Source organism: Podarcis erhardii (assembly GCF_964252035.2).
Source record: "Podarcis erhardii genome assembly, chromosome: 17".
Classification (NCBI taxonomy): domain Eukaryota; kingdom Metazoa; phylum Chordata; class Lepidosauria; order Squamata; family Lacertidae; genus Podarcis; species Podarcis erhardii.
The window spans coordinates 13,333,552-13,361,287 of NC_138515.1; the positions used below are offsets into that span (position 1 = coordinate 13,333,552).

Here is a 27,736-nt window from a genome sequence, read left to right on the forward strand (position 1 = left end):
AGGGAATTGCCAGAAGGCCCTCAGAGCTGAATCTCAGTGTCCAGGCTGAGTGATGGGGGTGGAGACGCTCCTTTAGGTATACTGGGCTGAAGCCATTTAGGGCTTTAAATGGGCTCTAAATGAAAATGTGTGCTCTTGTTTCTTCTTTCAAATTTAAGACTGATTATGATGCTTATAGCAAGTTTGCTGTGTGTGTTACACCCTGAAAGTCAGCATGATCCAAGATTCCCTTCAGACATTTTATTGCAGGGGTGGGGAACTTGTAGACCTCCAGATATTGGTGGGGCCACAACTCCCAGCATCGCTGACCTTTGGCTAATCTGGCTGTGGCTGATGGGAGCAGGAGTCCAGCATCATTTTGAAGGGCTATAGGTTTGCTGTCCCTGTTCTGGAGAGGTGCGTCTCTTATCTCTCCACTTCCCTCTTCAGCCAAAATTCAGACATGTGAGAAAAAGCAAACATGAGGCACTCACACTTTCCCTCTTGTCATTTCTGTGAATTCTGTCTGAAGTTGTTCTTAACTTCCACAAGTGGTTCTTAATTCTTTTTTAAGAACACAGACCTCATGGGCTGAATTTGAGAAACCATAATGACTACATGCTAAAGTTTTGGTTTATAAACCGTGTCTGATGTTTGCTTATGAAAATATAGAGGTTCCCAGGGCTAGAGAGAAGTTGTGGTTTAGTGATGGAGTGTGTATTTTGCATGCAGGAGGTCCCCAACTTTAGTTGGAGGTTTTCCAAGCGGCGTGTTTGTGAAAGGATCTCTGCCTCAGGTCCTGGAGATGTTCGCTGCTGGGGCTACATGCGGAAGTGTTGTGGAAGTGCTGTAGTTCAGTGGTAGATGCAGAAGGCCCCCCAGGTTCAATCGCTAGCATCGCCAGTTGGACTGGGAGAAGCCCCTGTCTGAAACCAGGGAGAGCTGCTGCCAGCCAGTGTAGGCAATACTAAGCTAGATGAACTGACTTGCTATAAGGCAGCTTCCTGAGTACCAGTGCACACAGGATGGAATTATGGTAGCAGTTTCCCTGTGTGCTGGCTAGATGGGAACCTGAAATGGACAGAGATAAAAAGCACACAATATATTGGCAGTTTTTCAGCTGACTTTCACGTATGATTTTCAATCCAATTATGTACTGTATTTTTTGCTCTATAAGATGCACCAGACCATAAGACGCACCTAGTTTTTGGAGGAGGAAAACAAGAAAAAAAATATTCTGAATCTCAGAAGCCAGAACAAGAGGGATCGCTGCACAGCGAAAGCAGCAATCCCTCTTGCTATTCTGGCTTCTGGAATAGCTGCGCAGCCTGCGTTCGCTCCATAAGGTGCGCACACATTTCCCCTTACTTTTTAGGAGGGAAAAAGTCAGTCTTATAGAGCAAAAATACTTTTCCCATTTCAGGCAAATTGTGTGTTAGATGGTGGCACTGTGGGTTAAACCACTGAGCCTAGGGCTTGCCGATCAGAAGGTCGGCAGTTCAAATCCCCACGACGGGGTGAGCTCCCGTTGCTCGGTCCCTGCTCCTGCCAACCTAGCAGTTCAAAAGCACGTCAAAGTGAAAGTAGATAAATAGGTACCACTTCGGCGGGAAGGTAAACGGCGTTTCCATGCGCTGCTCTGGTTCGCCAGAAGCGGCTTTGTCATGCTGGCCACATGACCCGGAAGCTGTATGCCAGCTTCCTTGGCCAATAAAGCGAGATGAGCACCGCAACCCCAGAGTCGGTCATGACTGGACCTAATGGTCAGGGGTCCCTTTACCCTTTACCTAGAGTCACATCTAACAAATGTCAGGCAAAGTGGCATCATTGCTTTACATTGCCCCTGCCCCTTGCAGTACGTAAAGCTGTGATGGTGTGGGAGGGCAAAACTCAGATACCTGGGGCAGCGTTAACCAGTATGTTACCTGCACAACAGTTTGGGGGCAGGAGCAGCCTATCTGAGCGGCAATAATCTGAAATCTCAAGAGTAGTGCTCTTAAAAATCCCACAAACACTGTTAATGCCACGCTTGTTTGTGTGCGTGCGTGTTTTTTTAAGTGCTGGGTGATGATTAAAATTGGAAAGCTGCCCTGGGAATAAAAACGAGTAGTTGCGACGCTGGCTGCAGGAACCCTCTTACAACATATGGGCAGAAAACAGTAACCTAGTATGTCTTTCATTCATTTTCTCCTCCCCCCCCCTTCTCTAAGCACATTTTTGTTCATGGGGCTGGGAAGAAATTATTCAAAGTATTAATTTCATATATATGAATTGCCATCTCCAGAATCTTTAAAGCAAGTTAATGTGGTTCAGATGTGGACTCAGATGAGGGGTTTGTACTGGCACAGCCTTTGAGGGTGTTTGGGGGCTGGAGCACACACAGCTGTGGGCTACGCATGCTTGCGGTCCCTTATGAAAGTGGCTAGGATATGAAACCATCGTGCCCACAGTGCAATGTAATACTCCAGCAGTACCTTAGGTCAGAGGTTTTCAACTTTTTTGGGTCCATGGCTCCCTTGACCCAACTGCATTCTTTCTGTGGCACCCCAGTGGGGCTCAGAAGCCCAGTTATGTCACCCCCCTTGCCTGCAGAGCTGGCAGCCTCTCACCCTTTCTCAAACACCCTCCGTTGTGGAGTGTTCCCTCAGCCACTTCTCCTCTCCCTCTCCTTGGGAGTCCTCTAGGCAGCCACTGCTGCCACCCTTGGTCTCTGAACAGCCCCCCGGCCCCCAAAGACAGGTGCCTCCTCACACTGCCCCACAGGGGCCTGGGACTTGCCTGTCCATTCCCAACAGCAAGGGCTTTCTGGGGTCCTTTGCCCACTTGCTTGCTTACTTGAATGCCACCTCAGCTCCTGGCATCCCGCAACTCCTGACCAGCCCCAGAGGCACCGTTCACCTGGGGAGCTTGTAGCCAGGCCTGCTGCAACAAACAGCTGTGCAAGCCTTGGGGAGGCAGAGATGTGAGAGGGAATCAGAAGAGGGAGGGAAGAAAGGAAAGAGGGATGGAAGCCACTGTTGCCCATGGTACCCCTGACCATCATTCAAGGTACCCCAGGGTGCCACAGCACACTGGTTGAGAACCACTGCCTTGGGTGATATTTGGAACCCCTTCCCATTACATGTAGTTCGTTGAGTGGTTGTCTGTATTCTAAGGTGCTCCCACTTTTGTTTTCCTACTTTCCTTTCAAAAGCAAAGTTTGGGAATATGAAAAGCAAGTTAGAATGACTTCAGGAATGTAGCTGCAACTTTCAAAAGACGAGGAAGGCCTCCTTCACTCAGTGGGCCCCCATCCACAACAATCCATATACACCTCTTAATGGGACTTTCTACGTTGATGTTAACTAAGGGGAAATAACAGAAAGGTTTTTAATTGGGCCTAAGCAGAGGTGCCAGCTTTTGAGGGAAATTTGGGAGTTGACATTCCGCGTGTGAGACCCTTTTATCGCATCAAGATGTTGGGAGGAGCCAAGAGGCAGAGCCAAACACAGCGGCAGCGCAGATTCAATGGCCATCGGCTTCTCCCCTTACTGCCGCCATTGGCTAGGGGCTGCTTCACCCCTCCTTCCCCTCTGTGGCAGCAGGAGGAGGAGGCAGCCATTGATCCCTAACTGTTTGAGCAGGGTGGGTGGGTGGACTCACAAAAAACATCGGAGGGTGGCACAAAAGGGTTGGGTCCCCAAGAGTTGGTACATCTGGGCCTAAGCAAATACATGTATTTCCCGTGGTTTGATGTCTTCAATGAAGGATCTGTGCAGAGGATGTGAACACTCTACAGATTTACCTGATTGGATTAGCTGTAACAGATAATCCAGTCTTTTTTGGAATTCTGTAAAACCTTGAAAATGAACCACAACGTTATTTTGGAAACCTATGTTTTAAGCTTCCCAGCTGAAACTTGTATTGAGAAAAACCAAAACACTGTTGTACACTACCTCAATCTCTGAGCAATGTGAGATTGTAAGGGTTCCTGGCTCTTGCCCAGTATCCGTGTTTCCTTTGGAAATGAGGCACTGCAAAAACTGTGGTGTCTTTATGATATAAAGCTTATTTACACAGATGTACAACCTGAGGCTAAAAGTTTTGTTTCTTCCATAGCCTCAGTTTTGGAATCAAACATAAATCAACCATTGGTCCTTCTCTCTTATCTCCAACTAGCTGCTTTTTCCTCTGACTCCCAGCACCACAACTCTGAACCTTTCCTTTGTCCTTCTAACTACCTGGAGTTGAGAGAGGGGGCCCCAACCATTTGCCATCTCCCAGAGAGCCCTTTCCTTTGTTCTCCTGAATGGCTCATCACCCAGTCTATCACCTCACCAGGAGGCTAGCCCAGCAGTTACAAGTTTTAGAAACCTTGATTAAATTTTAACACTTTCTGGATCCAGGGATTGGAAGGGCATTGGCATACACAGCCTAACACTCCAAACAATATACATGTGGGGCTTTGAACAGACAAAATGCTGTTTTCAGTTAGGTGTTCTGTATATTTGTACCAATTCCACTCAAAGGGTGAAAAACACTTAAATATTTTTAATTCAATTTTAAGGTGGATGTGATAAATTTTGTGTGTGTGTGTGTGTGTGTGTGTGTGTGTGTGTGTGTGTAATTTAGAATAAATATTTGATAAGTAACCAATCTCATGCTTTGGCTCAGTTTGGGTTTGTCCACATATAATTACAAAATGACAACATTCCATTTTGCACTGAAATAACTTTTTTAAAAGCTTGTGAATTAGGGTAGCAACTTGCAAGTATTCAAAAGTGTATTGACTTGTATTGCACTTCTGAGCATCTGATAAATTATTTAATTGTCTGATGGATATGTGGCTACCAAACTATAAGGCATGAAATATGCACCATTCTTCTAATATACTGCAGGGAGACCTGTTTATAAAGTATTTAGTATTGGTTTTATAATGTACTGTTGACAACAAGAGACCGCGAAGCTCAAAGATCAATCCCATCTAGGCCGTCAGTACTATTGCTGTTTGAAGCTCCACAACATGTACGAAGGTACTTTCAAATGTCACAAAAGTAGATTGCAGCTGGGGGCGGTGGTCTCGTTTTCCTGATTTTGTGGCAGCTGAAATTACTTGACCTTTGATCATTATAGGACATCACCGAAGGAGGTGGAAAAAACACACCAAATAAACATCTCTTGCAATCTTCCACATCATGTTTATCAAGGAACAACTGGTGCTCTGCGTTACAAATTTGGCCCAGTGGATCCCCACGTCAAGCTCATTCTTGTATCTATCATACCTCGTGTTGTATATCATGCCTTGAGATAACTTTCCCTTAACGAAAGGAATTTCAGCTATTGTATGTCCGTATGACTCCCTATTTGTGAGACGTACTTTAACAGATGCCAAAGCTGCAGATTAATTGCTTTGCCAAGTCCCTGTGGTGGCTGTGTAGGTGTCTTGCAGCGGCTGCTGCTGCTACTGACCATTTGATGGAACTCACTGTTCTGTGCTCTCCAGAGAGAGATTGCTGGGGTTTTGCTTACGCAGCTTTCGGTAATTGTTGATAAGGCTGTGAGGACAGTAGGCAACTTAATAAGCCCTTGTAGTCAATTAATGAGTTGCACTGTAATTCTTTGCGTGCCTACTCGGAAGTAAGCCCCATTGCAGTCAGCAGCCCTTAATCCTAGCTAATTGCATACAGGATGGCAGCATTTGATAGTTATGGAATTACTGTTTATTTCTTTAACTCATATTTGTAGATAAACTGCTTTTTCAGGGGCCTGGTACATGCATGTACTTACTTACTCACTCAACCAGCCAACCAACCAACCAACTAACCAACCAACCATCCTTCACCCAAAGATTACAGGGCAGTTCGCAACATAAAAATACAAATTGAGAACACAAGCTTCACAACAAGAAACAAACCAATAACACACACTCAAGCACATAGTTTGGTTTCATTGGATCTCAGTGTCATTGCAATTCATTTGCAAAGAGACATGGCTAGATCATAATAGAGCCTAATTCAGATCCTAACCAAAGTCTAAATGTGACTTAGTTCTGAGGAATTAAATATCTCTCCATGCTGAATCGGCCGGTGTCTGCTTGTTTCACACACCCATCCCATAACGGTTAGGGTTCACAACTGCACAGGACAGGGTATATTTATTTATTTTCATTTATTTTATTTCATAAAAAATAATAATTATACAGCTCTTGATTGTTGGGGGGACAACGACCTCAAAGTGGTTTATAAAATGATTAAATTACAGCAACAGTTTAAAGCATACGAAAAGTTAAAATACTAAAACAGTTTAAACAGAATTCACATCAACTTTCTAAGCATCTGGGGATAGCAGGCACTGAAAATACAGTGAAGGCACCTGCTTGATCTCAGTAGAGTTCCAAAGTGTTAGTGTTGTCACACTAAACAATCACGTTCTTACAAACGTGGCACTCGTAGAAGTGCCAACTCTACAGATCGAAGCGATTGAGTGGGCATATGTGGAGCAAGGTGATCTCATAGTGTATATTTCTGAGCACAGGTGTTAAATACTAACAAGGCCTCGCTCCTGTTAGCAATTGTGCTGCAGCATTCTGCACCAACTACAGCTTCTGAATCAAGCCCCACATCCAAGCGCGTTGCAGCAATCCAGTCTTGGAAGTAACCAACGCATGAACTTCTATGGCCACAATTTCCTGCTCTGAAAATGGCCATTGTAGCTATCAAGCCAGTAGCTGTTGGCAAAAGGCACTTCTAGCCTCTGAGGGTACCTGAGCCTCCAGTGACAGAGCTGGATCCCCAGACTGCAAACCTGCTCCTTCAGGGGGGGGGGGGAGGTACAACCTCCGTCCACAGTGGGCAATGGACCAATTTCTCGGACACAGGAACTATTCACCCACAGTGCCTCCATCTTGCCAAGACTGAAGCTCAGCCTGTTTTTCCTCATCCATTTCACCACTGCGCCCAGGCAATGACCCAGGAACTGCACAGCCCCTCCTTATTTAGATGTTATGCAGAAATAGAAGTGGGTGTTATCAGCAGACAGATGGAACCTCACTCTGAAACTCTTAGTGACTGCTCCCAGTGGTTTATTTAGCTATTAAATAGCACTGGAGATAAGACAGTCCCTTGCAGCACCCCACAATGTCGCTGGCAGGGGCCTGAAAATGTACATTAAAGTTTGTTTCGCATAATCTCCTGAGTGTTTAGAGGTGTAAGGAGCTCCGTCTATGGGCATGACACCGCTTCTCTGTCCACACATTTGGTCAGTGTGTGGAGGGAAGGTGTGAAACGGATTTGTGGCTTGCTGTTATTTTTCAAACAGAATTTTGAGTGCAAAGATGTCAAGGCCTACAAGAGCAAACATTCTCCACAGTTGTAGAGGGAAAAGCCTATGGTTCAAATTATCACTGAGGAGTGCTATACCAAAAAAAATAACAGGAAGAAAACCCTCAGTACATAAATTAAAATCTTCAGACTGAAGCTGAATGTAAGGCTCCTTCTTTAGAGCACATGGATATAAAGTGATGTGCATGCTTATTTAGTATAATGGCATTATGTAGCTCTTAGGTGAAAAGGTTAGAGGCTCATCAAACATGACTTTCAAGGTAGCACTTAGAAGTGAAACCACATGTGTTTAGGGTTGCCACCTGTTCATAATTTTTGTATTTTAAGAATGCTTTCCATAATAAATAGGACATTGCCCATGATGAGTTTTTGTCTATTGGTATTTAAATTTGATTGACATCAGTTATGTTTCAAGAACGAAATTCCAAGCAAAAATAAAACATTTAACATAAATGGCGAACCACAGGGGGATGTGTTTACCTACTTTTTTCATTGAATTGAGCACTATGTCATCTATTGCTATATTGGCATGCAAATTACCTGCTTTCCTATACTACATTCAATAACTAAAATAATTAACAACTTTGTTCATAGATTTCCTTGATCACAATAAGCGTTTCACTATTCTTTTTGAGTTGCTGAACTGATTGCATGGCTCTATGGGTGATGAAATGGTGGCATTGGAATGTGACAACACAACATTAGGTTATGTTAACTTTATCCTTAGCTTTAAATTTGTTTAAGGGTTAAGATCCAATAAGCTTTCTCTGCCCTCCACCTGAAATTCTGGGGAATACATTATGTGCAGGTTTGGGGAGAATGCTAAATATTTAGGCTTATTCTGAAGAAAAGTTAAATGGCTGGATAGGTTTGTCACATAGTCATGCCATCAAACATAGGAGCTCTCTTCAAGTCATCAACTGAGAATGCTAGTAGACTGGAAAAGAAATGGCTGACACTATTTGAATCTTATTTAAAATTACCCTTGAAAAAAGCATTGTAAACAGCTTTGAGGCATTCCTTTCAAAGGTAGGACTCATTATAGATTTTAATTATTTTGAGATTGCTCCTCTTAACTTGGCATCTTAGGGTTGTACAGTTATATTTCAAACAAATAGAAATAGATTGCGATTTCCCTACTCCTTTTAAAAAGCGTGAGGCTCTTGTTAATTACAAGCGTGTGCCCTGCAAGAAGACGCTTGCTGCACCGAGAGAGGCAAGGAACGATGCCCAGTGGATTGCCAGACAGTGTGCCAATGACTACTGGCTAAAGCTGCGTCAGAGCGCTCAACTTGCTGCTGGCAGCGGCAGTTCTCCCAAAATGTACAAAGGCATGAAGAAAGTATACCTTTGGACTTTGGACTACATTGCTGAAAACCTTGTCTGTGGAGATCATCACAGACTGCAGCAAGCAGATGAAGCAATGGGCAGAGCACTATCAAGAACTGTACTTGCGGTCTTCGACATGGCAAGAGTATTGTTAGCCCAGAAATGGAAGCAAGAAGAAATTCCGATGAAAGACGAATGGTAGATGAAAATAATGGATTATGCAGAATTGGACAAAATGACAGGAAGGATTCGAAACCTGCGGGACCAGAGATTTACAGAAGATTGGAAGAAGTATATGAACAATTGGAAGAGCAATTGTAACCAACAAATTACGCTAGTAGGACTACAAGAAGTTTTGTGAGGAGGAATATATGAAGTGCTACAAAGTAGAGAAAGAACAGAGATACTGGTTATGAGTTTTAAATGTAACAGGGAAAATAAGAAATGTCTACTAAGAGATTAGATTGGAAAATTTTCAGACAGGACCATGTATATATATATATATATATATGTATATATGTGTGTGTGTGTGTGTGTGTGTGTGTTAGTGTTTTAACATACCATTTTCAGCAGTAATTAAACATATTTTCACATCTTATTCCATTTTTGTTTAATTACTGCTGAAAATGGTATGTTAAAACACTAATACACACACACACACACACACACACACACACACACATATGGTCTTCGACACAGCAGTTGACAGCATCTAGCCTGTCTTGGAAGAGTTGGGGTTCCCTCCTTCCCGCGAAGAGCTGAAGAATGCCATCGACTCTCATGAGACATGCATTACTCCAGCATTGTGACCCTCTGCAAGAACAAAGATGACCAACCATGAGGATAATAACTACTGTGGAATACCTCTGCTGAGCACTGTGAGGAAAGCCTTCTCCCCTGTAGTTCTCAACAGATTACAGTCACTCACTGACAGGGTCTATCCCTAGTCACAGTATGGTTTTAGAGCTCAGAGGTCGACAGTAGGCATGGTTTTCTTTTTCTTTTTCTGAATTTTTTTAAATTTGATTTTATAAGTGTCGAGTTATAACAATACAAAATGCATATTCATATTTAGAGATTTTTCAAAATCTCTGGACTTCCCACCTTCCCCTCCGTGGGTCCTATTATAAATCTTTTCAACTGCATATTATTTCATCATACAAATTTTATGTCTCTCCATTTTGTCTATAATATCTTCTACATTACAAGTGTTCTTGCCATCCTGCTAATGTTTTCATCTGCTTACAGCAGTCTCTTAAGTAAATTATAAATTTTTCCCATTCTCTATTGAAGTTTTTGTCTTCTTGGTTCCTGAGCCTTCCAGTCAGTTTTGCCATTTCAACATAGTCCAACAGCTTAATTTGCCATTCTTCTCTGGTAGGGACTTTGTCTTCTCTCTATCTCTGGTCTAGTAACATCCGTGTGGCTGTCGCTGCGTACATGAAAAGTCTTTTCTCCTCCTTTGGGATCTAATTCCTAATAGAAAAGCTTCTGTTTTTTAAAAAAAATAAGCATTATTTTAAACATTTTTTCCCAATTCATTATACAGCATTTCCCAGAATGCTTTTATTACCTTACACGCCCATCACATATGGTAAAAGCTACCTTCTTTTTCTTTATCAGCCTGCATGATTTTGTCACTATTCTAGCTGCAGGAGACCTGATGAAGGCCTTTGAACTTGTCAGCCCAAAATGACTGTTCACACTGCTCAGCAAGATAGGATTGTCCACCTAAGTTCTGCAGTATGATTGTGTCCTTCCATGAGAACATGCGCAGCACTGGCCAATATGACTGCTCATCCTCAGACTCCTTCCCCATAAAGAGCCGTCCGTGTGAAACAAGACCGTGTTTTCACCCCAACTCTCTTTGGCATATGCCTCAAGTTCTACTGAAGACAGTGTGTTGTTTCATTCAAGGGAGCGTGGCGGGGGGGTGGGTGTCTGTTGAACCTCACACAACTCCATGCCAAGACAAAAGTATGGAGGGTTCTAACCCACAACACTTTGTTTGCAGGTGAGCCATCTGTTAAGGCCACTCATGCCATCTGAGGTCCAAGGGCCTTCTGGTGGTTGCGAGAAGCAAAGCTACAGGGAACCAGGCAGAGGGCCTTCTCGGTAGTGGCATCCGCCCTGTGGAACGCCCTTTCATCAGATGTAAAAGAGATAAACAACTACCTGACATTTAGAAGACATCTGAAGGCAGCCCTGTTCAGGGAAGTTTTTAATGTGTTTTTAATCTTTGTTGGAAGCCACCCAGAGTGGCTGGGGAGACCCAGCCAAATGGGTAGGGTACAAATAATAAATTATTATTATTATTATTATTATTATTATTATTATTATTATTATTTATCTATCTCTGCCCCCCTAGCCCCACACTTGATCCAGGCAAGACAGGTATTGTTGGTTAGCAGGATAGGTGGCTTAGATTTATGGGTGTATAGTGTATACTAGATGTGATTTACTCCCCATGAAAGATCAGGATAGGGCTGCTCCTAGACCTGCCTCTGCTGTTGAATATTTAAGTGGCAATGATGGCCAGGATCACTTTTATACAGCTTTGTTTGCCTGCTGTGCCCTTTCTTGCAAAAGGCAAATGTTTTCCTTGTCACTGATGTTCATGGGCACCCTGTGAGCTTCATAACTGTGAACAGTTGAAAGGTGCTTTTGTTTTGTTTTTTAAGGAAGTGTTAGGGGGCAAAGTGTGCGCAGGGCAAAGAAAACAGGTTTCGGAAGGGTGTGCTTTTTTAGCGGAGAAGTGGCTGTTCCAAATATCTGCAACCCTGTGGCAGATGGGCATGAAGTGCTTGGGGTGGGAGTTTAGAATAAAAAAGCAGCCAGTAGGGAAAGAGTTAAGCTTGTGAGCATGCACTCAGGGCATTTGTGAGCATGCACTTGAGCATGCACTCAGGGCACTTGTGAGCATGCACTTGAGCATGCACTCAGGGCACTTGTGAGCATGCACTTGAGCATGCACTCAGGGCATTTGTGAGCATGCACTTGAGCATGCACTCAGGGCACTTGTGAGCATGCACTTGAGCATGCACTCAGGGCATTTGTGAGCATGCACTTGAGCATGCACTCAGGGCATGCAGCCATCAGAGTTTTATGACATTTACAAGTACTGTAATTTGTTCCTTGTCAGGGGTGGGCAGAATGCAAGGTGGGATCTACTGGGTTATTCACAGTAGACCAGAAAGGGTTTCTGACTCTTTAATTCTTTAGCAGCAAAAGCAGCAGCAGCAGCAGCAACAACAACAACAAAGTCTTTTTACAGTAGTACCTCGGGTTGCATACGCTTCAGGTTACATAAGCTTCAGGTTACAGGCTCTGCTAACCCAGAAATAGTATCTTGGGTTAAGAACTTTGCTTCAGGATGAGAACAGAAATTGCATGGTGGCAGCGCAGCAGCAGTGGGAGGCCCATCTAAGGTTAAGAACAGTTTCAGGTTAAGAACGGACCTCCGGAATGAATTAAGTACGTAACCAGAGGTACCACTGTATTTCTTCTTTCAACTGGACCATTTGAACTGTAGTTACACTTTTAAGTACAAATCTGCATCAGAATAAGTCATTCCTAGTGCATGCATGCAGTGGCGGAGGAAGCCGATTGGGCACCCAGGGGCGGGGCACGCTCCGTGGGGTGTGAGTCTGCCTGCCTGCCTGCCTGCCTGCCTTCCTCCTCCTACTCAGCTGCCCTACAGCTGAGGGGAAGGCGGTGGGCAGACCGTTTGGGCCAGCGCAGAGGCTGAAGGTGCCCAAGCCTCCATGTCACTCCCAGGAGAGATGCATAGCTCAGGCATGCTGCAGGCCCCGCGGTGAGTGCCGCCCACCATTTTGTCACCCCCCTCAGTTGTGACACCCACCGTGGCCCGCCCCCACTGTACCCCCTTTCTCTGCCCCTGCATGCATGGCTTATGGGGTTAGGTAGATAATTCATTCAGTCTCTAGGCCACTCCTTTGTGTCTGATTCCACACCTCCTTGCTGCTATTTTGCACCTTGCTGTGGTTAGTGGATTCAGGGTACTTAGTGCAAAAGAAAATTCCCAAAGTGTAGACCCCACAAGCCTGAAATTCTCCTGAGCCTGCTTCATAGATCTGGCAGAGATGGGAACATTCTCAATCTCTTAACCACTGTTGTGTGTTTTTCCCCCCAGCTTATCATTACTCATTTCCTTTTCAGAACTCACCATGATAGGCCTGAACATATTGGGCACAGTGAGATGCAAAGCAGAGTTTGAATGAAACCACAATTAGGAAATAAATCAGGAATGTTTTTCCAGAATCCTCCATATGAAGGCTGTAATAGTTCCATATTCCCTTGTTCATTTATTAAAACACAAAAGATTAAAAAACCTATGGGTGAAATGTTTTGGAATACTTAGTATTTGAATATAAGGCATTAAAACATGTGTCATTATTAGAAATAAATTTTCCTATAGATGCTTTTTTATATAGAGAAATTATGAGTCCATATCTTCCAACTTACTAAAACCCAAGTCGAAGAAATATTTTATAAGTATCACAGAAAGGAAGCAAGCTGCCAGTGTTTTAGGGTTGTTGTTTTTTTGTTTGGTAATATGTGGAAAGTTAGCAGCATTATCTATTTGGTGTATGGTTTCCTGTATGGATTTTTCTCCCTTTTTCCCCCACTTAAGACATCTGTTAGCATTTCATAGTCTAACAGATGTCGCAGAGCGATTCCTTTACTTACATTCTTGGGGGAAGAAAGTGCTGTTTGCTCTGTTGAAATGCCACCTCTGAACTATTGTCACCGTGCCAGCTTTGTGTAATTTTCAAATATTATTTCCCTTGCCTTGGTAAGGGCTCACAGTACCTATCTTAGAGCTCATAAACACATGTGGCTGTTCGTGAGATTTGTGGCTGGGGAAAGGCAGAAACAGAACAAGGGTTTTAAAGTCTAGCTGTGATGCTTGGTAATCTTAACAGAAACAGCATCTGATGGTTCTGGGCTAGCCTAGGTCCATCTCACCATTAAGTTGGGATTTTATCCTTTGAAGGGACAAGCCTGCTTGAAATATGGGCAGTGAAAAGAAGAGTACTGCGCTGGCAGAAATCTGTCCCCACCAACAGTCTAGCTGCAGCATTTTATGCCAGCTTGATTTTCCAGGCCCAGAAGTTGCCCAACACAGAGTGCATTGCAACTGTGGAGTCTTAAGGTCATCCGTGCAGGGAATCACTGTGGCCTGATAGGGTTGCCATAGGTCCTCTTATTCCAGGACACGTCCTCTTTTTCATTGGTAGAGTTGTCATTAACGATCCAAAGTAGAAGGCGGCAAATGTGTCGTCTTCTTTTTTTTCCTTTTTTTCTTTTTAGAATATGGCAACCCTACCATGCTATCTTTGTTGGAGGGTGGCTGTAACTGGTGTGCAAGGCATAGTTGGTGTACCAGCTATAGGTAATAGAAAGCCTCAGTGGCTAGGGTTGCCGTTGGAGCCTCCAGTGACCAAAATAAATAAATAAATGGCTCAATCAAGAAGGAACAAGTTCATAGTTTGGGCAATCTTCTGGATCCAAACTCCCATCTGGACACATCATTCCCAACACCCCAATATATTAAGGGCTGGCAGCGGCTCTGAGGCGAAATGGAATAACCATGCCCAAGCTAGGCCTTGATGAATCATAGAATCTTAGAATTGTAGAGTTGGAAGGCCCCACGAGGGTCATCTAGTCCGACCCCCTGCCATGCTCGAACCCATGACCCTGAGATTAAAAGTCTCATGCTCTTCCAACTGAGCTATCATGGTTTGAACTCTTTGTAAAAGCTCATGCTTTTAGCCCACTCTTCATCACAAGAGATCCCGGGGTGGGATGCAGTACAGTGGTACCTCGGGTTAAGTACTTAATTCGTTCCAGAGGTCCGTTCTTAACCTGAAACTGTTCTTAACCTGAAGCACCACTTTAGCTAATGGGGCCTCCCACTGCTGCCACACCGCCGGAGCACGATTTCTGTTCTCATCCTGAAGCAAAGTTCTTAACCCGAGGTAATATTTCTGGGTTAGCGGAGTCTGTAACCTGAAGCATATACCCCACTGTACCCCAATTTGCAAATAACATCCACCGGTATAATACTATAAAAAAAGAGAGCAGATGAACATAGAACTGAAGAAACCTAAACTATTCCTTCCTGCTGCCTGCTATGAACAGCATCCTGCAAATGCCAGAGAATGGATAAAAAATGTTTACATGTCCATATCAACCAGAATCAAAAGAATAGTATTCTCCGCATTTGCTAAAATGCGTCTTTCTTTTTTGCTGAACCGGTTCCAGGCATACACTTAAGACACCCTCTAAAAAGTTATCTGAGTTTGGCTATCTGGACACAAGGAAGGGCTGATTGTCATGCGGTGTGAAGGACGCATTTTGTTGTTTTGGCAAGAACAGGGACAGTTTTGTCCTCACAGGCCATTAGATGAATACCAAAGCGTGTCACATGAAAAACTACTGATCTTTAACCCAGCAATCTATTTAACCAAGCCTAGAAAATGAATAGTGAATAAGGGAAGAGCAAAGGCCAGTTTACTGTCATTACAGATTATAGAATCTGTTAACAGCTGCAGCAAACTGAACTCTGGGAATTACAGGTACTGTACAGTAAGTCAATGGAGCGAACGGAATACTTAACAAACACATATAGCTAGAAAGACATATACTGGACTATATGTGTGCCCTATATCTTCCACTTCATCCAAATATATTTTCCACTAGCAAACGGAAGTGTTTTTAATGCATGGCTATGTTACTGGGTGCTGCTATAAATCTGACATTTGACACTTAGTCATTGTGGGAGAATCATCATCATCATCATCATCATCATCATCATCATCATCATCATCATCATCTTATTATTTGTACCCTGTCCACCTGCCTATGGGTTGCCCCCGGTCTACTGTTCGGTACTCTGGGAATTGTTTTGTGGTGTATGAAACAGGTGAGAGCTCCCCTCAAAGGTTTTCGAGTAAGATGCCACAAATATGGCATGCAACTCTGTTTCTCTATTCCATGCACTGAAGGGGGTTGGACTAGATGGCCTCTGGGGTCCCTTCCAACTCTGCAATTCTATGATTCTATTTCATCTGTATCAGGAAAGGCGGGTCAGACATTAGACTGTTGCCTGGAGGTGGTGATGGACTGGATGTGGGGCCAGTAAATAGGAGCAGAATGCTGGAAAGACAGAGGTGTTGTGTGTCCTGAGTTCTTGAGTTTGGGAGGTGGGAAAATGTCATGTCCTCAGCTGAGTTGCACTCCCCTAGAAGGAACAGATCTCTAGCTTTGGGGTGAGGGGCTCCTGGATTCAGCCTTGCCAATGGAGGCACAGGTATCTCTGTTAGCTAGGAATGCATTTTTCCAGCTTCGGCTGGTTTGCCAGTTATGGCCCCTTTTGTACAGAGATAACGTGGTGCTGGAGGAGACTCTTGAAAGTCCCATGGACTGCAAGAAGATCAAACCTATCCATTCTGAAGGAAAATCAGCCCTGAGTGCTCACTGGAAGGACAGATCCTGAAGCTCCAATACTTTGGCCACCTCATGAGAAAAGAAGACTCCCTGGAAAAAACCCTGATGTTGGGAAAGATGGAGGACACAAGGAGAAGGGGACGACAGAGGACGAGATGGTTGGACAGTGTTCTCGAAGCTACCAGCATGAGTTTGAGCAAACTGTGGGAGGCAGTGGAAGACAGGAGTGCCTGGCGTGCTCTGGTCCATGGGGTCACGAAGAGTCGGACACGACTAAACGACTAAACAACAACAACAACAACAACAACAACAACAACAACAACGGCTTGGTACTCCCTGCTCTGGTTACTTCCAGAAGGGTTTATATAGCAATGTGCTCTATGCAATGCTGTCCTTAAAGATGAGATTGAAACTTTTAACTGCTCCAAAATGCAAGATGACTGGCTGGGGTCAGAGGAGGTTTTTGGTGCCACCAAAACAGTGCTGTAGAACGGAGCATGAGAGGTGGTGGTAGGGCACTGAATTTTAGTGTCACACAATGCGCTGCTGGAACCCAAGAGTGCAAAGCCCACCGCTGCTGGGGTTTCCCTTCAGAACTCAAATAACTTCTGTTTTGAAACAGCTGCACTGGTTGGCAGTTCATTTCAGGGCCCCCATTCAAGTGCTGGTCTTTAAAGCCTTAGACTCCCTGGGGAGCAACTCTGCCAAAACTGAGAAGCAAGGGGTGGCGCAATGGGGAAAGGGTGGCTGAGTGGGGAAAACAGAGCAAACATGGCACCCCACTGGAGTGTCTGAGGAGAAAATGGGGGAAGGGGGGGGGGAGAAATCCAGCTCTGTCAGCGGTGGCTGCATTTCGCCCCCATCCCCCTCAGGCTCACTACTCACTCTCTCCCTTGCCCGCCCACCTTCCTGCATCCCAGCCCCATCTCACTTGTTCCCAGACAAAGGGAAGGCCCTGCAAAACAGGGCTGCTATGCCCAATAGCAATTTGAAGGTTCCAGATCGGTTGCCATCCCCACCTGCTCCCTCTTGCCCCCCCTCGCTCTCTGCCCATCAGCCACAGCCTTTTGTTTCTCCCCCCTCGTCCTGCTCTTTCTAGCCATGCCCATAATGGCCTTCAGGCAGGTACAGGAGTACCTCAGTTTAAGAACAGTCCGGTTTAAGAACAATTTGGTTTACAAACTCCGCAAAACCGGAAGTAGTGTCCCGGTTTGCGAACTTTGCCTCGGTCTAAGAACGGAATCCAAATGGTGGAAAGGCACCGGCCACGGGAGGCCTCATTAGGGAAAGCGCGCCTCAGTTTAAGAACGCTTTTGGTTTAAGAATGGACTTCCAGAACAGATTAAGTTCATAAACCAAGGTACCACTGTACTGACACCTTTCTTCCAAGGAAAAAAAGCACTGAGGGTATGTAATAAAATTATTTAGATTTTTGTGCTTTGCACTTCAACAGATTTTTTTTTTTTTGCCTGCTGCACAAAAAATTGTGAGCCTTGCTACATTTTTGGTTTCCCATCTCTTATGTAAAGGCCCTTAAACTTTGTCCATGAGTGTGTGAGACAAAGGCTTGGTTTAGTAATGTTCAGAATGTTAACATGCCAAATGTAAAAACACAGGGTCTCGCTGAAATATCCTTCCCCCATCAAACTGCTGCTCAGGATACTTCTCCGTATTTAGTTAATACAGGCATTCATTTTGATCTCCTAGATGTTAGGAAAACAAATATTGTAAGGATCAGTAACATTCTAAAATGATCAGTTGTGGGAATTCATGCTTCTAGGAAAACAGCATTCTGTCTTATGCTGCTGGCTGTATTGCATGGTCTCCCCACAGTCTTGTTAGTGCATCCTAACTGAAATGAACCCCCCCAAACTAATTGGATCTCATTGAATGTACATGTACAGTACAGTTATATGCATGTAAGATACCAAAAAAATCTGCAATTATTTTCCTGATTAATAGCTGAAGTATAGGACAAAACCTCCATATACTTTTAAATCCTTTTAAACAAATGCTTTACTGAATTTTTAAAGTAGTTACATGTTACACATATTGACATCCAGGAACTGACAAAATGGAGACAAAAACGAACTAATATTTGAGCAGATGTAATATTTTAAATATTGTAAAAAGGATTGTATTTAAAGATATGTATCAAAGAATTGTGACAATGAATGGAAGTTTCTTGGGGGTGGGGGGAAAGAACACCATTGTGCCACATAAGACTTTAATCCAGAGCTTTCCAAACTTTTCATGTTGGTGACACACTTTCTAGACATGCATCATTTCACGACACTGCAATTCAGTTTTAACTAGCAAACTGGAGGTTAAACTTACCCCTTATAAGAGTGTTTGCGTGACACACCCGCACATCAGCCGGCACACTAATGTGTCGTGACACACAGTTTGGAAAGCTCTGCTGTAATCTTATCCAGAGCTCTTTTCATTGAGCATCAGCACTGTTATACAATCGAAAAATGTGGTGTTACAAACAAACAGTATGGACAGTGCTTTTATTATGCTTTACTGAATATGGTAAAACACTTAATACAAAGAGCTAGTCTTTAAGTCTTTCAGAAAGCTAAGTGGAAATCTGTTAAAGTATAACATGGCCCATAGCATTTCACTCAAAATCTTGTGACACTAAATGCATTGTCCGTGCGGTTAGTTCGTAGCATTTTGTGATTACTGGAGGTATAGTGGGGGGGGGGGAACTGTTGTCTGGTGAGTTAATACACAGTTACCTAGGTTTGTTGAGACAGTCTCTTGGGGGGGGGGGGAAATTCACTCTGCTTGCACCAAGGGAAGTGGGATAATTAATTTCAAAGGGAAATATTAGCATCAGGGATTGGACTTTGAGAATATTATTTGAAAACAACCTAATGTGTCAGTTTTTGCAAGATTAAAGGCCACTCAAATGTTACAAATTCCTATACAGAAAGGATTTCCATAGATGAATTAGCAGGCAACCTATATATGAATCATTACATGCATGTATTTTGTTGCATTTACACACACTTAGGGGACACAGGACACCCCGTCCATATGTAGTGAAATCTATCCTTGTGTGTTCTCACATCTGAACACCCACATGTGGGTTCCGTATGAAATGCTGTTTGTGTTGGAATTTGCGAACATTTGAATATACCTAAGGCAAGGTGCCATAATGTTGTGCAGCCTGGGCTTGCACGTTTTTACTTGGAAGTAAGAGTTCTGTGGAGCTTTGTGGAGCTCCCTTCCTCAAAAGTGGGTTTGGGTGCAGTTTTTTGTGTTAGCACTGCAGGGGGTTGCAGTTACCCCTTAAGTGCTTTGTAGCCTGCGTATTGTTCTGGAAAGACATCTGGTAGGTGCTCCTTCTATTAGGAACTATTTACTGCTTTAATAGGAATGTACAGTACTTAGTGGTACGGAAGGTTGCAATGTTTTATTCGGTTGGTTTCCTCCGTATTGTATTAGCAGTCATTTCCCCCACCCTCCCCTTGCCGTTTCAGTTGCATGCCATAATGTGGCCACTACATGATAGGCTTATTGGATGCCATGTTCTACAGCTGTTGAGGTTCTCTCCCCCCCCTCCATCTTTGTTAGGTAGAATTTTAGGCTGCTGCCCGGGAAGACCAGATTTGGATGTATTAGCTAGTCAGCCTAATAACCCTGTACAGACTGTATCGATTTTCTAGGAGAGAGTTTATGAACTAAATAAACTTGGAGTTGGTGTCTTAATAAACTGCTTCTCTCAGACTGTCACATTTAGTTACAGAGCTGCGCAGTTTGGTTGGTGCGGGGGTTTGGGGGGGGGGAGAGAAGGCTAATTCTGTTACAGATTGTTCACAGCAGGGTCTCCAAATTAGCCCTTTGTTTTGTAATGCCACCTTGCTTGGGCTCGCTTTGAGCACATTTCTCAGTTTTACCCTAATGAGTTGCAACACTGATAATGTGGCTGATGATCTTTCATTGATTTCACTATCACTTGCTTGTCTGGTAATTGATCCGTTGCTGAGCCTCTAGTTAATTATATCGGCTTTGACATGGCCCAGTCCACGGGGAATTTCAAGTCTTGCAGAATAACAGTTTTAATAAAAGAGTCTATTACTGCAGGTGCTTGCTGCTGCATGCCACTTGGTTTTTGTGTGCGTGGGCTTTTTCCTCCCCCCCCTTTCTCTCCCTGGGAGTGGAGAGGACTGCAGGACAGGAGTAAAGGGGGGGGGGAGAGGAAAGGGAGAGGTGGGGAGACAGCGCACAAGAGATGCAGAGAGGAGGAAACTGGCTACTGACATTCTCCTTAAGCCTCCCACAAATAACAGCCATTAGTGGGAAGGTCAGGAGCTGAGCAGGCAGCTTGACTAAGGCACTGAGTACCACTTCAGAAAGCAAGAGGCTAGCAAATTTTAGAGGGAGTTTAAGTGGGTAATAGCTGGCTCTAAAGGTACAGCCACTGTTGGCACAATTGACTCATAGGGGCTGTTTTCTCTCCCCCCCCCCTTATTCTTCTTCCTCCTCCCCTCCTCGTTCCATGCAACAAGAATATTTTTATTGACCACAGGTGGACTTAATATATTTTAAGGCAACAGTTCTTTGGGCTTTTGTTTTTGTTTCTCAGATATTGAATTTGCAGCTTTTGAGACTGGTTTTTGTGTGCGTGCGTGTGCTTAATGGTGGTGAACTGGAGGGAAGTTTAACAGAAAAGCTTTCAGGAGATGCCAGGATCTAAAGGGGAAGACACATTTGTGTCAACATAGCGTTTGCTTTCTCATCTTTCCTCATTGCACACTAATGACACACGGCTGCCACTGAAGCTTTCTTGTGATTCTTTTGTTGTTTTGTGAGAGAGTGAGGTTTATTGTTGTTCTCCAGTTAAGGGAGAGCTTGCGAGAGTGGTACATTTGTCCTCTCAATTTGTAGATTTTATTAGAAGATGAATGTTCCTTACACATTAAGTTGAGAAAAACTAGACTCTTCTTCCCCATTTCTTTTAACCTGACTTGGTGTTGGTGGTGGTTGTTTTTTATGAGAGGGCATGAATTTTGTTTTACATTTTTGAAGTTGCAGTGTTTATGTAATCCATGTAGGTGTTCTTTCCCTCTCGCTCCTCCCTCCGGTTTTTCCTCATAGGAGACCAAAGTACGTAACAGTACTGGGAAAATGCAAAGTGCATTGTTCTAAATAGAGCTTGGTTTTTAAAAAGTACTGTAGTTGGTGGCAGTGGCTTTCGGTTTTTCATTGTATCTAGCCTGTGTTAACAATCTTTATGCTGGTGGCAATCCTAAAAGGAAATGCTGTGGTTTGTTTTGTTTTTCTGGATAGAGTTGCCTTTTTATTTCGTTCATTTCACCCACTCCCTTTTGTGATCTGAAAGGTTATTGTATATTCCTCATCCAAGAACTTTACATTTTTTAAATAAATAAATAAATAAATCAACTTTTGATCTTTATGGAAAAGAGAGAAGACACTTCTCTTTCCCCCGACCTCTGCTCCTTGAGGCATTTTAGGCAATTAACAGGCGAAAACAAAGATGTGAGAGATGAAACATGCATGCAGTTCTTTCCTAGTTTTCTTTTTAAAAGAAGTTGGAGATCGTCTTATTTCATCCCACCCCCTTCTTTTTTGGTAAGAGCTTTTTTTATCGTTTATAAAAAAATTGGGGGCTGGGGCTGTTGCAAAAGTGGCCACATAAAGAACCAGCTATATTTTAAAAGCAGCCAGGCCAACTTCTGCTGCGTGGTGGTTCTGCATGCTATTGTCTAAATAAGTGAGCAATTGGTTGTCCCTCTGCTCTCTTGCCTTCCCTTCTCCTGTTAGGAGGTTTACAGTCTGCGTTTAATAGGCAAGTGTCAGCAATTACATGCTGTTCTTGACAGCATTGTTGAAGGAAAACAGGGGAAAGGGCCACAGCTTGTTCTTCTGAATTCACTCTGATCAGCATCCTACTTAGAGTGTGTGTGCATGTGTATGCTAAGGCTGTGAGGGGGCTATTGCAGTAATGTCATTTTGTGCCTGACAGTGGAACGGTGCAGTTGACTCTCTCTCTTGCTCTGCTATCCAATGACATCCAGTGGCTAAAGAGTATGAGGCTGATGGTTGGGTTTCCTCAGTGCTGCTTGCACACCTGACAGGCAGCTGTTAAACCCAAGCAAAGGCGAGCTTGGGGAGTCACAGTGTATGCATAAATGATAGGGGTATTTGTGCAGAAGGTGCGAAAGAAGCTCTGGCCCCCCTCCCCAAAGCTCTCCCCCCCCCTGCTTCCCAAATGGAAGGCACAGTGCAGCTAGCTTAACTACTCTACACTCCTGCTACTGACTGCCAAGAGGCTCAAAAAAAAAATCCACCTTCACTTTTCAGTCAGAAGAGGCAGAAGTGGATGTGAGAGACAGAGACACTCAGAGAGACACAGAACGAAAGAGGGCAAGAGACTTGACTTTGAGAGACTCCTGTGCTGACAACTCCATGCAGTTCGGAACAAGGACAGCAACGGCCGAATCTGGTTTCATGGGGACATGGCAGAACGCTGACACTAACCTCTTGTTCAGAATGTCCCAGCAGGTACGTTACTTTTTTCCTTTTCCTTTTTTTTTACTTTTAATGTCTCACACACGTTGAAGTGAATGTCTGTCTCAGTTTGTTGCTTGCCGGGTTGTGTGTTTCATTTTGCAATTTTACTTTCCACCCCCACAACTCGTCTTGTCTGCGCTTTTGTTTTAATTTTAACACTGCACAGTTTCTGTAGTGTCATAACTAAGTAATTTGAATGTTCGTGCTTACTTCACTACATCCCCATGGGCAACTAAAAAAAAAAGGAGAAAAAGAGAGAGAGAGAACAAAAATAAGACATGCTTTAAAATAAAAGTCCTTCTCTCTCCATACCCCCTTTAAAGTTTTCTGAACAGATCATTAACTCCATGGTTAATATTTCTTGCCTTTTGTTTTCCTTTGTTTTGTTTTCCTTTCCCCCTTCCTTCCATTTTTTCTCTCCCCCCCCTCTCTTTTTATAATAATAATAATAACAATAATTGATAAAAATAATAATGATGAAGTATCATAGTATCCCAGCAAAAAGTCATTTTTTTCTTTCTTTCCTTTCTTCCCACCCCACGGAATATGTAAGACCTCATATCAAAACTGATACTAAACTTGGGAGAGGGGGGTGCTTAATTGAGTTCAGGTGGCAGAAAACAGCCTTATGCAGACCTAAGGGGGAAAAGAGAGAGAGAGAGAGAGAGAGAGAGAGAGAGAGAGAGAGAGAGAGAGAGAGTGTTCAGTTGTGCTGGAATTGCTGGCAGCCCAGAACTGAGGGTCCTTAGATGAGACACTTTCAGTTGCTGGTCTCTCTCCCTCCCTGTGCCCCCCCCCAATACTCTCACACACATACTGTTTCTGCAGAGAGCTGTGTCTTGGCGTCCTCCCCAGAGCAGTCCCTTCACCGGGGGCCGCGTTTAAGGCAGCCTGGTATGGCGGTTCTGACGGGAAAGCTAAACCGTTGCTGCAAGGCCAGTAATAACTGATAATTAATCACAGGGGCTGCTGTTGTCTCTGTATCATGTACTCGGTGATACACACCGCCAGCCTGATGTGGCTACTCTTTCACAACTGTTTGACTCTTCTGCATGAAATTGCACACACACATAACACACACACACACACACAATTGAAGGGATGAAAAAGAAACTTTCAACTTGGACTGGACTCAAGCAGAGGGGGGGGGTGGAGGTTTAAAACTAGAGACTTATTTTATTTAAAAAAGTGCATATGTTAGTGCTTCCTCCAATTTTGTATTTTTGTTTTTTTAAGGAGTTACCTTTTTTGGGGGGGAAAGAAAAAGATTTTCATATGATAAGAAGCTGAAGCGACAAAAAGTTGTGACATAAGTTGTAGTGCTTTGGCGAGCCCTTTTTCTTTTGAGGGTTTGTTTTTGTTGTTTTTTATGAATGAATTCCATTGACGCAAAAGCGCTGTCATTTCTAGAGTAGTTGTGGCTGAGGATATATAACTGGCTGTTGGTAATGTAAAGAAAAGATTGTTTGCTTGGTAATCATTAGGAAAGAAATACACACTCTCTCTCACACACACAGGCTCACATGGAGGCAAGTTTATAGCGTACAACAGTTGTGTACAGAAAAGATTTTAAAACAGCGTGTCTCTCTCTATAGGCTGCCTGCATTCAAATAAGGTATATTTAGATCTATCCTGTAGAGGGACCCTTATTACAACTGATAACAGCTTACTATTCAGAAATATAATCAACACAAGCCAAATGAGGAACTCCTTATATGCCGTTCCTTATTCTTAATCAGTGAAAAAGACCTAGAGCCCAGTTTGAAAAAATAGCATTTCAGATCTTCTGTTCTGGACACCAATATATGCTTTGATTGTTACAGTGGACTGCCTCTGCATGTGACATTTCCTGCATTTAGGTGTTTTTGCATTCATTTTAAAGCAAGGAAATTGACAGCCATCCTAAACTTAACCTGTCGTTCTATTTTCAGTACCTTCATATGTATTCAGGTATAGCAGCTTGGGATGAAAGCCACCTTCCCTCTTTGGCAATAAAAGAGTTAACTCAACTAGTGCCAGATAATGATCAATGGATAGATAGATCACTGTTGAACCACATACATCGTGTTAGATTGCATTTGAGTGTTTGACTCCCCACCCCCACCCCCGCCCCGAGTTAGACATTTATTCGTTTTGGGGAGTACTGGAAAAAGTGCTTGATGTTAGGATGTGCAGGGTTGTAGAAATTTAAGAGGAGGACATCATGTTCCAGGGGACTGGGCAAAATATTGTTGGTGGGCAAAAGTAAGCCCATCCACAACTCAGCTGTTACTTCTCTATTGTTGTTAATTGTGCTAATGCATGAGGATCTTAAAATGGTTGGTTACCTTCCCCCCTTCCTCCCCCCCCCCCAAAAAAAATTACTGGACACATATGGCCATGTTTATTTTTCTGAGACTGTGTTGGAAAAAGAATAATCATCTCGTACATGGCTAAATGTTTGGCAGATGCAGGCACAGTAGTTTTGTAAAGGTGGTAATGATGAACATATTTATTTTGAAAGTGTGCACTATTTTCTCCATGTCCTTGGTGGTTAGAATGCTGCTGTCTGCTTTAAAAATTCCACCCAGAGTTTTGTATTTCTACCCCCCCACACTCCATTTCTTTTTCTTTTAAGAGGGTAAGTTAATTCCACTTGCAAAGTATAACAGCTTTAACTTTTTATTGACTTGCTAAATCTCTTAGATATGTTTACTTATGCAGCCTGCACATGACAGCAGTTTACTAGGGCACCTAAAAATATGCCTGATAGCTACCAGTGTTAAGATTTCCCCTCCCTTGAAAGCATTATGCATGGGTCTGTTAACACACACACCCTTATCTATTTGTTACAGTTATGGTTTTAGGACTTCTGCAAACTATTTTGTCTATATTATTATTGTTATTTTAATATCCATACATTTGAAGGTAACTTTTGTTTCTTGTTCAAAAGTAGAAACAGTTGGTACAGAAGATGCTTATATTGCAAGCAAAAGTTTGGCATCATTTAAAGAAATGATTAGTGAGACATTTTGGGCTTGTCGGAATATTTCATTCTACATGTAAAAAAGGATTATTATTACTATGCAATCAAATACTTGCTTAGGTTAGAATTAAATGGTACTTTTAACTTCAGGTGGATTTGTGATACAATGACGGAAAGCCAATACCTGTACAGAGGGTACGTAGTTTAAAACCTTAGTTTATACTATGCTAAGCCTTTTCTGAGGATGCAATGGTGAAAAAATAATTGTTATAAATGCCACAGGTAATCAAAGCAAGTTTTTATGTGCCATCAAATCATATTTGCATCTCCATTTACTTGTTGTGAGTTTTGATTCAATGTTTGCATGTTTTTGTTTTTTTGTTTTAAAAAAGCCCTTTGTTATGAGACAATTATGCATGGTACCCAAAGGAGCGTTCGGTTTTAGAGGAGAGTAGCAAATTATATCCCCAGTTACCTTTTCTGAAAAGTCTAAGATAAGGCTGCTTAACCATTTATCGGTTCTAGTTTTGTACCTCTAAACACACCCCGTTTATGAATCCTTTGAAAGGAACCATTCCTGATACATCTACATAAATAATTGCTGATAACTTCAAAGAAGGTAAATCTCAACTTTTTAAAGAGAGTTCTTCTTTGGGTCACTTTGATCAGTGACAGGTCGAGAATGACCAGAAACCTTTGGCTTCTTTTTCTTACTAATCTGGCAAGAGAAACCACGGTCGAGTTCAGAGAGTGTGCGTACATTCACAGACAGAATTGCTTGACCCCCTTTCCAGTTTGCAGGAGGCTGCGTAAAGCCAGAAAAGGCCTGCTTTGATTGATAAAATAAAAATAGAAGGCTTTTCTGAATTTTCTGCTTTTGTAGATGTTTTGTGCCATTGTCAGAATAAGAAATGTCACTCTCTTCCTTCCAGTTTACCTTAAGGGCTGTGATGCTCTAAAATACTTTTAAGCAATGAGTCCATAAGAGCAAAAGAAGCAGTAACGCACAGTGACACAAAATGCCAGAGATGAGCAAAAGCATGCCTTATATTTCCTGTTTCATGGGCAAAGGAAATCTCCCTCTCTTGAAGGTATCTCCCTCTCTTCAGCCAGTTAAAGAGCAATATTAGGATTACGCATGCATCTGCAAACCATTATACAGTAATTTAACATTCACCCAGTGATGTAACAAAATTAACAACATAATTTCATTGTATAACTGTATCTTATTAAAGGACAACTGTCTGACATTCTCATACACTTGCCTTATTTAACTTCCTGCAAATATTATTAGTAGTGACAATTTTTCTATTGTGCATTTGATTCTCTCATTAGCACGATGTCATAGTTATCACTAGAGAAATCATTTCCTAGATAGGTGAGGGGAAAGCCAAGGCAAACTAAAAATCAGATCAATGTACTTGCTTTAATAGGGATACATCTGTCCATCAGAGGGGATATTGTGTGTGTGTCAGTGTATTGGGGAAAGGTTTATATAAGCTTCTTTATTTGGCTCGGATAAAATGCTACCTATTCTAAGATTTAAAATACGTGAACTACCATGTATAAAGTGTTGTAGAAATGGCTTGATTAAAAATCAAGCACAAAGCATAGCATTTAAATTGTGCTCGTCTGCTGCTGTTTGATTGCCCATGAGTGAGAAAGATGCACATGCCCTTTATTGAATAGGTACTTAAAATCAGAAATGTGGGTACGTCTAACTATGGATCACACACGTTGAATGGAGAAAAGTGGTTTAAGATTTCTTTACATCATAAAAGCATTCCCCCCCCTTTTGTTTCCTCTAAAGAGCACCTAAATTTTATTTGTTTAATTGCAATACGTTGCTATAAATGACAGCATGTGATACGTCCCATACACAGGTTTACTGTCAAAAGCCGTCTGGCAAACTGCATCTTAGCAGGAGAAGCTCCTAGCAAAAGATGTGAGTGGTGTCTTTTTATTTTTGCATCCTCAGCAGTTGCACGATTTGGTGTTTAGTTTTCCCTTCCACAATGTTGCAAGTCGATTTGCCATGCTTGTTCCTTTTGCTCAAAGGTATCTGTAACAACACGAATTGTTGTTTGATTGTAAAATATAAATGCCACACGGTTTATATATATAT

General features: G+C 42.8%; 1 protein-coding gene across 10 annotated transcripts in view; it reads left to right on the forward strand.

Annotated features, from left to right (window-relative positions):
• Positions 1 to 27,736, forward strand: part of BNC2 (basonuclin zinc finger protein 2) — a 409,624-nt gene that overhangs the window by 99,765 nt on the left and 282,123 nt on the right. For 4 of the 10 annotated variants that reach the window (XM_081844847.1, XM_081844840.1, XM_081844848.1 and 1 more), the window contains exons 1-2: positions 20,667 to 21,704; positions 22,437 to 22,637. The exons of 2 other annotated variants lie outside the window; for them this stretch is intronic. In XM_081844847.1, the coding sequence (XP_081700973.1) occupies positions 21,528 to 21,704; positions 22,437 to 22,637 (378 nt within the window). In that variant the 5' untranslated portion in view covers positions 20,667 to 21,527. Of the gene's footprint in view, positions 1 to 20,666; positions 21,705 to 22,436; positions 22,638 to 27,736 lie in introns of those variants that run through there. 4 more of the 10 variants (XM_081844841.1, XM_081844843.1, XM_081844838.1 and 1 more) reach the window with 3 other exon arrangements.